The 12,885-nt window shown below is 47.7% G+C and overlaps 1 protein-coding gene across 3 annotated transcripts in view; it reads right to left on the bottom strand.

Moving 5' to 3' along the window:
* Positions 1 to 283: 283 nt before the first annotated feature.
* The window catches only part of LOC121540499 (lysine-specific demethylase 4A), a 63,153-nt gene continuing 50,551 nt past the window's right edge, over positions 284 to 12,885 (bottom strand). For all 3 annotated transcript variants that reach the window (XM_041849417.2, XM_041849415.2, XM_041849416.2), the window contains 8 exons: positions 10,834 to 10,910; positions 10,489 to 10,544; positions 10,138 to 10,246; positions 9,077 to 9,265; positions 8,106 to 8,276; positions 1,631 to 1,750; positions 1,304 to 1,396; positions 284 to 1,116 (listed from right to left, as the gene is read on the bottom strand). In XM_041849417.2, the coding sequence (XP_041705351.1) occupies positions 976 to 1,116; positions 1,304 to 1,396; positions 1,631 to 1,750; positions 8,106 to 8,276; positions 9,077 to 9,265; positions 10,138 to 10,246; positions 10,489 to 10,544; positions 10,834 to 10,910 (956 nt within the window). In that variant the 3' untranslated portion in view covers positions 284 to 975. The remainder of the gene's footprint in view (positions 1,117 to 1,303; positions 1,397 to 1,630; positions 1,751 to 8,105; positions 8,277 to 9,076; positions 9,266 to 10,137; positions 10,247 to 10,488; positions 10,545 to 10,833; positions 10,911 to 12,885) is intronic.

Consider the following 12,885-nt stretch of genomic DNA (forward strand, 5'->3'; position numbering starts at 1 on the left):
GTGTAACCATGCCAGCCCAGGACATCCACATCCAGCTTCTTCACCTGCAGGATCGTTTGAGACCAGCCACCTGGACAGCTGATGAAACTGAGGAGTATTTATGTCTGTAATAAAGCCCTTTTTTGGGGAAAAACTCATTCTGATTGGCCTGGCCTGGCTCCCAAGTGGGTGGACCTATGCCCTCCCAGGCATGGCTGCACCCCTGCCCAGTCATGTGAAATCCATAGATTAGGGCCTAATTTATTTATTTCAATCGACTGATTTCCTTATATGAACTGTAACTCAGTAAAATCATTGAAATTGTTGCATGTTGTGTTAATATTTTTGTTCAGTATACATAGGAAAATATATACATATGTACGTAAATTAACAACTGGCAACATTCTGTCAAATATTGAGTCAGAAAACACAAGTGTTTATGAGGATGAGTGGCAGTATCATTTGTGTCTGCTTCACTCCCTTTAGGAAATCCTTCCTACCACTGAATTATATTGAGTGAATTTTTGTTATTATTATTATTAGAAAGCTACATCTTGTTTGGGAGCAAAATTCAAGGTCCGATATCACTTCCATTCAAGATACAAGTTACTGCTACTGGGCACCGGCAGGGTCACATAAAACATGACATGGATGGTAATAACCATAGGGACAGGTTTCCCGGACACAGATCAAGCCTAGTCCTGGGCTAAAAAGCATCTCCATTGAAATATATTTTTGGTCCAGGACTAGGCTTAATCAGTGTCTGGGAAACCGGTGCATAATGCTGAAATGATGAAGGGATGAATTGAAGAAAAAGAAAAACAAACAGTCCAAACTAGGGGTTGGAAAGTTATTTTCAGAGGAAGTCCTTTAGTCAGAGCTACACTTACTCACTCAGTGGATAAATTAAGGTAAAGTGAGGAGAAGTCTGGATCAGGAATATCAGTGCTGGTGGTTTGTTGGAGGAGTAGGCTTCTCCATGCTGTAGTTGGCAGGCTACTCCATGATGGCTCTGTAGATCACAGGTTCAATGTAGTCTCCTCTGTACCGTGAGTTGATCACTCTCTGCCTCTTCGACTGCTGGATGGCCTCCTTGTCCTCAAAGATACCATCAAAACGCATGTCTGACGCCTTGGACTGGGGAGAGAGGGGGCAGGGTACACACAGAAGATGAGGATTACTCCATTGTCACAGGGAGAAGACTCTTTAACAAACATGCTGGAGAATAAGACACAGTAGAGTGAACACGTTTGGAGTTGATATACAATGTACAAAGGTTAGCAACTTTGGATTCAGTATATTGGATAGCTCACAGTACACTCACCAGTCTTGACTTGACTCTCTTGGGCAGCTCCTCATCCAGGGTATAGACATCATCTCTCTTGGCTGTTAGTTGTGACCCGTCTTCAAATTCCACCTACATCAAACAACACCATCAATGCCACAATAACCACATTTTATGTCTCTCATATCAAAACAAAACAATGGTTTCATCACAGACTTTTAATGTATTGCTTGCTATGAGTATTATTAGGTTTTAAACAATCTGGATCAATTAGACAGCAAAGCAGTCTTTGATATAAGAGTGTATAATCTCTTTCTGCATAAGGTACATTGTTGCTGAGGGCGAGTATGAATACTGTTGCATTACCTGGTACATTTGGATGATGTGAGCAGCCACAAACCTGGCCCCGTAGACTAGACCATCTGTCCACCGGACCTGCACCACCTCCCCCTGCGGTGGGGGGCCTAGCTGGGCACAATTCCGGTTCTGAAAACAACCATTAGATACAATCCTATAAACATACTAAAGCCATCACACAATTTCAAGCAATGTGTTGTACATATTAGAGCAGGGATGCTAAACCGAAAATTACCGACATTTTGCGTATGTCTGTAATTTTGCTACACAACTTTCCTGTAGATTGTTCTAAAACCATTATTTGGTCAACAGTAATAGCCTATGCATTATGTTGATTCCTGCTATGAAAGTATCTGCCTGTCCCTGTTTCGCTGTCGGCTGCTGTGTGAGCGAGCCACTCTCACTCCCTCTCCCACTGTGCGCACGGAGGAGGGAGAGATGCATTCTGAGAAGCACAAGCATATTAACGTTGCTCAAAATGCAATTTCGGGAAAAATACCGTTTTTAAACCAACTACTGTTTTTCAAAGCCACTACTATATTTCTCACCTCTTAATATTGAGTTCATGGCACCACTTTACAACCGGAATAATCTGTAGTATGTTTTTGATGCCCCCGTGGAGCGGAGCAGAGCGTGCCATTTGCAGTGAATAGGCCTACATCAAGTAGCCTAGGCCTAGTGCTGGAATGTTTTTGTAGGACATTAGCCTACATTTACTGATATATTTAATCAATTAACCTACATGGCTATATAGCAACAATATCATATTTATTGTTAGCAATCTAGCTAAGTGTTTTGAGTTCCCACTTCCTCAGGTGGTGAATAATATAGCCTAGGCCAATATGCACAAAGATGTCGGCAAATTCTCTGAAGAGCCAAAAAGAAATCTGATCATTCTGCATCCTATTTCGATAGGTTACACATCAAAATATCAACAATGCATTCCCTGGATATGTTACATGAAATAGCTTACTTTTTTAATCACCACTCAGCTGTCTTACTTGGCAGTGGATGAAAATGTTCTAGAGTCCTGCCGCTAATGTAAAGTTAACTGTCCCTTAATTGATTTATTATTGTTAATAAGCAAAATAGTTACATTTATCACAATATTACTTTTGTCCATATCGCCTAGCTCTATTACATATTGTGTAAGCAATCTAAGCAATCTATAAACTAATAATGAACAGCATATGAACTACTGAACCCCCTCATGAAACACTGACCACTGTCACGGTTTCGGCCGAGGCTGCCTCTCTTCCTTGCTCGGGCAGGCTTCGGCGGTCGTCGTCTCCGGAGTACTAGCTGCCACCGTTGAATGTTTCTATGTTCGTTTGGTTTTGTCTTTATGTTGTACACCTGTTTTCGTTTAGCGCTAATTAGTGTCCTATAAGTTCTCGTTGTGTTTGTCAGGTGTTGTGTGTGATTGTTTCGCTGTCGTGTTTGTGCGCTACTGTTGCCCGTTTGCTCTTCGTGGTTTTCCTCCTCTGTTTAGGAGGGTATTTTCGCACATGTTAGTGCGCCTTTCGGTTTACGCCTGTGTGCGTATTTTCTCGCCTCCGGGCTTTTTGGCTCGTGTATTGAGTGTGCTTTCACTAAAGTCTTTTGGACTAATGTTCTGCGTCCTGCGCCTGATTCCTGCACCACACCCACCTACAGCACCCTCTGACAGAATCACACACCCGAAGGATGGAATCAGCAGGAGCCGCAGCAGCACATGAGTCTCTGGAGGATCGGGTCCGTGAGCAGAATGACCAGATCCTTCGTATCGGGACCGCCCTGCAGGACGTTATAAACACCCTTCAACGCTGGGAGACCAGAGGGACACCCCCAACTCCACCTCCCCTACCATCACCATCGGCCAGTCAGCCCATTCAAGCTCCGGAACCCAGGGGAATTCGACTCTCGCTCCCGAGGGCCTATGATGGGACCGCTGCCGGTGTCAGGGCTTCCTTCTACAGGTGGAGCTATACCTGGCCACCGTGCACCCGGCGCCCTCTGGACACGAGAGCGTGTCCGCACTCATCTCCTGTCTTACCGGCAAGGCGTTGGAATGGGCCAACGCCGAGTGGAGGAGAATAGACGCCACCACCATCACCTACTCTGAGTTCTCCCGCCGCTTCAGGGCTGTGTTTGACCATCCACCTGAGGGGAAAGCGGCGGGGGAGCGTCTGTTCTACCTCCGGCAGGGGAGGAGGAGCGCCCAGGAGTTCGCTTTAGAATTCCGTACTCTAGCGGCGGATGCAGGGTGGAATGAGCGGGCCCTCATCGATCACTACCGCTGTAGTCTACGAGAGGACGTCCGTCAGGAGCTGGCCTGCAGGGATACCAGCCTCTCTTTCGATCAGTTAGTGGACATGTCCATCAGGCTGGACACCCTGCTGGCTACCCGCGGACGTCCCGAGGGGGGTCCGTCCATTTCATCCTCCAGCGCCTCCGAGCCGAGCCCTATGGAGCTTGGGGGCGCTGGCGCTAGAGAGAGGAGGGGTCGGAGTACGAGGGGGGCCGTCCCCTGCACCAACTGTGGCCGTGGAGGACACACCGCGGCTAGGTGCTGGGGAGGGTCTCCTAGGGGAGAAGACGACAGGCTCCGCACTGGGGAGTCCTTCCAGGTGAGTAGGCGCCCCACTTACCCAGAGCTCTCTGTTGCGCACTTCTGTATACCTGTGCGTTTTCCACAGGTAGCACCTCATTCCCAGCATAAGGCGCTGGTAGATTCAGGCGCGGCTGGGAATTTTGTTGATAGAAAATTTTGTTTAGAATTAGGGATTCCCCTTCCTGTTGACGTCCCATTCCCCGTTCATGCCCTAGATAGCCGTCCGTTGGGATCGGGCTTGATCAGGGAGGTCACGGCGCCACTTAGGATGTGTGCGCAGGGGGGTCATGAGGAGATTATCCAGCTATTTCTGATCGACTCGCCTGCGTATCCGGTGGTGCTGGGCATGCCCTGGTTGAGTATCCATAACCCGTCTATTTCGTGGCAGGAGAGGGCTCTGATGGAGTGGTCTGCCCAGTGTGTGGGGTCGATGTTTAGGCGTTTCCGTGGGGGCTACCTCGGTGGAGAGTCCAAACCAGGTGCCCGCATTGCACATTCCCCCTGAGTATGAGGATTTGGCTATTGTGTTCAGTAAGTCGAGGGCGACGCAGTTGCCTCCCCATAGGCAGGGAGATTGTGCGATAGACCTCCAGGCAGGAGCTGCGCTCCCACGGAGCCATGTGTATCCTCTGTCTCAAGAGGAGAAGAGCGCTATGGAGACTTACATAGACGAATCTCTGAGACAAGGATACATACGGCCATCCACTTCCCCTGCGTCCTCGAGTTTCTTTTTTGTGAAGAAAAAGGATGGAGGGTTACGCCCGTGCATTGATTACCGTAGTCTCAATCAGATCACGGTGAAGTACAGTTATCCACTTCCTCTGATTGCGACCATGATGGAGTCATTGCACGGGGCGCGTTTTTTCACTAAATTAGATCTCAGGAGCGCTTACAACTTGGTGCGCATTAGGGAGGGCGATGAATGGAAGACAGCATTTAGTACCACCTCGGGGCATTACGAGTATCTTGTCATGCCATACGGGTTGATGAACGCTCCTTCAGTTTTCCAATCATTCGTGGATGAGATATTCAGGGACATGCAGGGGCAGGGGGTGGTCGTGTACATAGATGACATTCTCGTACTCGTCTACCCGAGTCGAGCATGTGGCCCTGGTGCGCCGAGTGTTGAGGAGGCTGTTGGAGCACGACCTGTATGTCAAGGCAGAGAAGTGTCTGTTTTTCCAGGAGTCGATCTCCTTTTTGGGTTATCAGTTGTCTGCGTTAGGGGTGAAGATGGAGGTTGACCGGGTGTCAGCCGTAGCGTAATTGGCAAACTCCAACCACTGTTAAAGAGGTGCAGCAGTTTTTGGGGTTTGCGAATTACTACCGGAGGTTTATCCGGGGTTTTGGACAGGTGGCAGCTCCCATAACGTCTCTTTTAAAGGGGGGTCCGGTGCGTTTGCAGTGGTTAGCCGAGGCGGACAGGGCTTTTGGGAGGCTGAAGGACCTGTTTACTTCGGCTCCGGTGCTGGCGCATCCGGATCCCTCTTTACCATTTCAGGTAGAGGTGGACACGTCAGAGGCCGGTATAGGAGCCGTGCTTTCGCAACGGTCCGGCAAGCCACCTAAACTCCGCCCCTGTGCTTTTTATTCCAAAAAGCTCAGTCCGGCGGAGCAAAATTATGACGTAGGGGACAGGGAGCTGTTAGCCGTGGTACAGGCCCTAAAGGTGTGGAGGCACTGGCTTGAGGGGGCTCAACACCCTTTCCTCATTTTGACTGACCACCGTAACCTGGAGTACATCCGGGCAGCTAGGAGACTGAACCCTCGCCAGGCGCGGTGGAACATGTTTTTGGCCCGGTTCGTATTTAAGATCACGTACATCCCTGGGTCACAGAACGGTAAGGCAGACGCACTGTCTCGGCGGTACGACACGGAGGAGAGGTCCGTGGAGCCCACTCCCATACTGCCGGAGTCTTGTCTGGTGGCACCGGTAGTGTGGGAGGTCGATGCTGAGATCGAGCGGGCGTTGCGCACCGACCCTAGTCCTCCTCAATGCCCGGAGGGTCGGACGTACGTCCCGCTCGAGGTTCGGGATCGATTGATCTATTGGGCTCACACGTCACCCTCCTCTGGACATCCTGGTTTAGGCCGGACAGTGCACTGCCTTAGTGCTAAGTACTGGTGGCCCACGTTGGCGAGGGATGTGAGGGTTTATGTCTCCTCCTGCTCGGTGTGCGCCCAGTGTAAGGCGCCTAGACATCTGCCTAGGGGTAAGTTACAACCCCTGCCCGTTCCACAACGACCATGGTCTCACCTCTCGGTGGACTTCATCACTGACCTTCCCCCCTCGCAGGGGAATACTACTATACTGGTCGTTGTGGACCGGTTCTCTAAGGCCTGTCGTTTGCTCCCTATGCCGGGCCTTCCTACTGCCCTACAGACCGCCGAAGCTCTATTCACCCATATTTTCCGGCACTACGGGGTACCCGAGGATATTGTGTCTGATCGAGGTCCCCAATTCACCTCCAGAGTCTGGAGAGCCTTTATGGAGCGTTTGGGGGGTCTCGGTGAGCCTCACCTCGGGTTACCATCCTGAGAGTAATGGGCAGGTGGAACGTGTGAACCAGGATGTGGGTAGGTTTCTTAGATCATACTGCCAGGACCGGCCGGAGGAGTGGGCACGGTACGTTCCCTGGGCAGAAATGGCCCAGAATTCCCTACGCCATTCCTCAACTAACCTAACCCCTTTCCAATGTGTGTTAGGTTACCAGCCGGTTCTGGCACCTTGGCAGCAGAGCCAGATCGAGGCTCCTGCGGTGGATGAGTGGGTGCGGCGCTTGGAGGAGACGTGGAACGCTGCACACATCCACCTGCAGCGGGCCCTCCGTCGTCAGAAGGCGAGCGCCGATCTCCACCGCAGTGAGGGGCCGGTGTACGCACCTGGTGATCGAGTCTGGCTCTCTACCAGAAACCTGCCCCTCCGCCTGCCCTGTCGGAAACTGGGTCGGCGGTTTGTGGGGCCGTTTAAAGTCCTGAGAAGATTGAACGAGGTGTGTTACAGATTACAACTGTCTATTGAGTATAAAAATATTAACCCCTCGTTCCATGTGTCTCTTCTCAGGCCGGTGGTAGCTGGCCCACTCCAGGAAGATGAAATCAGGGAGACTCCTCCGCCCCCATTGGACATCGAGGGGGCACCGGCGTACTCCGTGCGGTCCATCTTGGATTCGAGACGTCGGATGGGGGGGTCTCCACATCTGGTGGAGTGGGAGGGGTACGGCCCGGAGGAACGGTGCTGGGTGCCGAGGAGAGACATTTTGGACCCGTCTCTCCTGACAGAATTCCACCGTAGTCACCCGACGCGCCTGCTCCGCGTCCTCCTGGTCGTCCCCGAGGCCGGAGTCGGGCGCACGTCTGAATCCGCGCGTCAAGGGGGGTACTGTCACGGTTTTGGCCGAGGCTGCCTCTCTTCCTTGCTCGGGCAGGCTTCGGCGGTCGCCGTCTCCGGAGTACTAGCTGCCACCGTTGAATGTTTCTATGTTCGTTTGGTTTTGTCTTTATGTTGTACACCTGTTTTCGTTTAGCGCTAATTAGTGTCCTATAAGTTCTCGTTGTGTTTGTCAGGTGTTGTGTGTGATTGTTTCGCTGTCGTGTTTGTGTGCTACTGTTGCCCGTTTGCTCTTCGTGGTTTTCCTCCTCTGTTTAGGAGGGTATTTTCGCACATGTTAGTGCGCCTTTTGGTTTACGCCTGTGTGCGTATTTTCTCGCCTCCGGGCTTTTTGGCTCGTGTATTGAGTGTGCTTTCACTAAAGTCTTTTGGACTAATTTTCTGCGTCCTGCGCCTGATTCCTGCACCACACCCACCTACAGCACCCTCTGACAACCACAATCTGGCACCACACACCACACCGACCCACGAACGCACGCACGCACACACGTAAGTCTTACCACAATGTCCTCAGGAAAGAGGTTATCGCTGAAGGAACCGTCATCAAAGTTGACCTCATAGAATGTCTCCTTGGACAGCTGCACCACGTCACACTGGTAGTAGCGGCCATTTTTGTGCTTACAGATCACCCTCTGTCCCACAGTGAGCTCATGCATGGCTGCTTTGTTACGCTGAGAGAGGAGAGAGAAGGGATCCGTGACGATTAAACAGTCATCAACAGGATTACCATCAAATAAGAACTATCAACCCCTTTGGACTGGAAGTACGTGGGCATACTTGTGGGAGTTTGCACTAAAATCTACAACCTAGTCATGTTTATGAAATACAATGTGGTGAGCACAGTCCTGAATACATTGAGTATACAAAACATCCAGTTAAATCCACTTCAATCAGTGTAGATGAAAGGGAAGAGACCAGTTAAAGAAGGATTTTTAAGCCTTGAGACAATTGAGAGATGGATTGTGTATGTGTGCCAGAGGGTGAATGGGCAAGACAAAATATTTAAGTGCCTTTAAACGGGGTATGGTAGTAGGTGCAAGGCGCACCGGTTTGTGTCGAGAACAGCAATGCTTCTGGGTTTTTCATGCGCAACAGTTTCCCGTATGTATCAAGAATGGTCCACCACCCAAAGGACATCCAGCCAACTTGACACAACTGTTGGAAGCATTGGAGTCAACATGGGCCAGCATCCCTGTGGAACACTTTCAACACCTTGTATAGGCCATGCCCTGATGAATTGAGACTGTTTTGAGGCCAAAGGGGGGTGCAACTCAATATTTGGAAGGTGTCCCTAATGTTTGGTATACTCAGTGTATATAGAAGGTTTAGAAACTATAAGGCAAAGTATCAGCAGAATGTTCTAACTTAAGTCCCAAAACAGAGGCCTTCAGAGTTCCCCCTGTCTGGTGTATGGCTTCCTCTTTCTGAAACACCAATCCTAAACACCAAGTAAAGTACAACTGATGTATACCTCTGTCTGAATAGGGCCTTTGTGCCGGCAGCAGGTGACATAGACCACGAAAGGCCACTCGTCTGGCTGCATGAGGACCCCAGCGGCCTGGGCACAGGTAGGGTGGTAGGCCGTAGGACAGCGGCCATGGGAACACTGTACACAGCACCCGGACGTCTTCTTCAGCCGCTTCTTACAATAGTAACATTTCTGCACAGCACAGATAAGCATAAGAACATTCTCAGAGAGACAGGAAAGGGAAGTCTCACAGGGAAAACTAGGCCTGTATGTCCGGTCAAACAGTCTACTGTAGGCTACATCCTCTAGAAATGCAATGGCTGTCATGATTCATGTGAAAGGGCTAAATTCAGAAACAAGGCTTTGCAGAAAGAGAGCTGTCTTTTCATAGCCCACCTGATATGTCAGAAGTTCTGACTGACTGGGCTTAGTCACAAACTCACATAACATCCTCTAAATAGCCTAGTCTCTAGTCCAAGGATGGGCAACTTTGATGGGGGTGGGGGCCACAGCTAATTTCCTGCAATTCTACACATTTTGCCATAGGGTGGAGAGAAATGTTTGCAGATTTTAATATGATATCTCAGTGGGGCCCCCCGGCCGGTTTAGATAGCTGGCTGCTAGAATAACTTACCAATCAAAAAAAAAAAATATGCTGACATGGGCTAATTGAGTGACTATCAGTGACTGACATAAGAGAAACTGCTGATGCACAACCACATTTCCAAATTGCACCTTGTGTATTCCACTACTCTAATTTGCAACAGTAGGTTGAAACCCTGACTGAGTAAAAAATAAAAATAATAATACATCCCCGCTCTAGTCTAACCTTGTAGTAGATCGCAAGCAGAACTACTGTCACCTGCATAGAGGCGGATGTGCCAACCATGTTCACGTTTTGTAATGCAAATAACATAATATGCTGAAGAGAGGATATTCCGCCACTCTCTCCTCTCTTCAGTTTGCTCCTCTTCATGCACCTTGGTTGGAGAGAGTGAGGTAGTGACAGAGTTCTTATCCCTTAGCACGTAATAACATTTTGACATTTACTGTGTTTAACTCACCAGTTTAAACCTCTGTAGAGGAATCCCACTCAGATCCACAGGGCTTCTCTCAGTGATGTTCACAAAGCGAGCCTCCAACACTGCTACTGCGCACAGCACATGGACCCACCTACAACACACACACACAACAACATGTCAATACACACACACCATCGTTAGTGGCTTATAAACTAAATGTAAACCTAGTAGATATCTTTCAAAATAACATCTAACTATGTGAACATAAGTGTACATAAATACATCAATATACTGTTGATTAGAGTTGCAGAGTACATTTTCAGTGTGTGATTACTGATTGTTCGACTAGACCAATCCCTGATCTAAGGAAATTTGACTGGCACACTGACTTACTTGTTGTTGTTGGCTTTCTGCAAGGCTCCACCCCTCAGCGAACACAAACAGCAACTCTGCAAACAGGAGAGCAAACTGTCAACCATCATCATCCAAGTCATCTAAAACATACATACAGCCAATGGCAAGGTGTGGTAGCTGCTACCTGATGACCAATAACAGTCAGTCACATATCATAAGGAGACTATTGCAAACACTACTGCCAGATCTAATGACTGTTTAGAGTACTGCAAAGTTCACAAACACTATTGCCAGTAACAGCAACAGAGATTTGGGCCAGCTAGGTGAGGTGAGTCATACATGATGAAGGGCCACTCTGAGCTGTTGTGTTGTGGAGACACTAACCTCAGTCATGGCGTTGGCCTTACAGCGAGCACACTTCCAGTCCTTAGTCACACTCTTTGGATCCACGCCATAACAGCCTGGTAACACACAACCAAACAAACACCAGGTCAGGGGACGAAATTAACCAAGCATACACCATGAGCTAGTTTGGGAGGATGATTGGCAGACAGACATTGATGAAGTCTTAAGTGGTTGCACAGAAATCTAAGTGTATTCAGGGATCTGTAAATAATGACGAGATGCTCATGTCTCCGCCCTAACAATGGGAGTCGTTGTCCCAAAGGCGGGAAGGCAGGCTACAGGACTGTTTCGCTAGCACAGACTGTAATATGTTCCGGGATTCATCCAATAACATTGAGGAGTTTACCACATCAGTCACCGGCTTCATTAAAGGGGACTGGAAACACTAGGCTTTACAACACCAGCTAACTGTAAATAGTCGATATTCACGTAATAATAAGAAATTCCCCTCGACCACGTCCACAAATTAGGGAAAACAAAGATTCTTTCCCATTCACCCCTATTGTAAAAGAGCCAACTTTGTTGTCGATTTTTAGTTATAAAGAAATAACAAAACATGCCGAAAAGCTGCTGTGTTGTTCAATGTAGATGTAACCAGGTCGAAAATTACGACCTATAGATCGCAATGCTCCCACATAGAGAAATAGAGTCTGTGAGAAGAGCCATGTAGCTTCAGGCTATTCGGTGTGGGAAAGTGAAACATGTGGGGACCCGGTGTCCAAGTAGGCTACTTGAAGCTATGTGTATGGAAAACATTTAATCACAGGTAAGACATTTAACTTGTTTAGTATAGTCCATTTGTAACTCCACTCACTATTTGTGGCTGTATAGTCCATTTGTTTGTGTTGTTGGTCTTGGCTAGCTTAATGTTCCGGTCGATAGATCGCTAATACTCACATGGCTGCTAGCACAGTCATGAAACGGGGCATGAGGGAAACCCTAAAATATGACGTTTTTGTAAGTAGTGAGAACGCTCTGGAGCAGGCAATGTTGTACTTTTCCTAAATGTATATTAATAATTCACTAAAACAAGCAGACAACAAGAAAATTGCATTTTTGAAAAAGGTCAAGATTCTGATGTGAGCCAATGGGGTAACCACAGGTTGTTTTCCCCACAGGCGGGCTTTCTAATACCGACTGGGACTATCGCCATATTGGTATTGTTGCATCACTAGCAGGAGAGTTTTGGAATTCCTGAATTTACTGAGACCATGACCTCAACGTGCATTAATGAACATAATTTTGCTGGTTTCAAACCATATATGAAAACATTATACATATTTTGAAAGCTGAGAAACAGCCCTTTGAAATTATATGAAATACAATAGCACCACATCAATCAAATGGTAATCAGTCAAGAAAAAACACTATGAAATAACACATATGGAATCATGTAGTAACCAAAAAAGTGTTACACAAATCAAACATGATTCCATATGTGTTATTTCATAGTTTTGATGTCTTCACTATTATTCTACAATGTAGAAAATAGTAAAAATAAAGAAAAACCATTGAATGAGTAGTTGTGTCCAAACTTTTGACTGGTATTGTACAAAAAGCAACCAATTTTTCCCAAACAACTGCCAACTTCCTAATGAAGATAGACAACAACTTTGTACATTGAGTCTTCCTTATTTTGTAAGGGTTGAAAATCTGAAATCAGAATAGTAAAACGTTTGAGAAACAGAAATCTAAGACTGGCCAATAAAAAGAAAAGATGAGATGGAAAGATGGGCAGTCTGAGATATGGCTTTTTCTGTTTCTCAAACTAGACACTAACGTATTTGTCCTCTTGCTCAGTTGTGCACCGGGGCCTCCCACTCCCCTTTCTATTCTGGTTAGAGCCAGTTTGCACTGTTCCGTGAAGGGAGTAGTACACAGCGTTGTACGAGATCTTCAGTTTCTTGGCAATTTCTCGCATGGAATAGCCTTCATTTCTCAGAAAAAGAATAGACTGACGAGTTTCAGAAGAAAGTTATTTGTTTCTGACCATTTTGAGCCTGTAGTCGAACCCACAATTGCTGATGCTCC

This window comes from Coregonus clupeaformis, chromosome 26, assembly GCF_020615455.1.
Source record: "Coregonus clupeaformis isolate EN_2021a chromosome 26, ASM2061545v1, whole genome shotgun sequence".
NCBI classification, from domain to species: domain Eukaryota; kingdom Metazoa; phylum Chordata; class Actinopteri; order Salmoniformes; family Salmonidae; genus Coregonus; species Coregonus clupeaformis.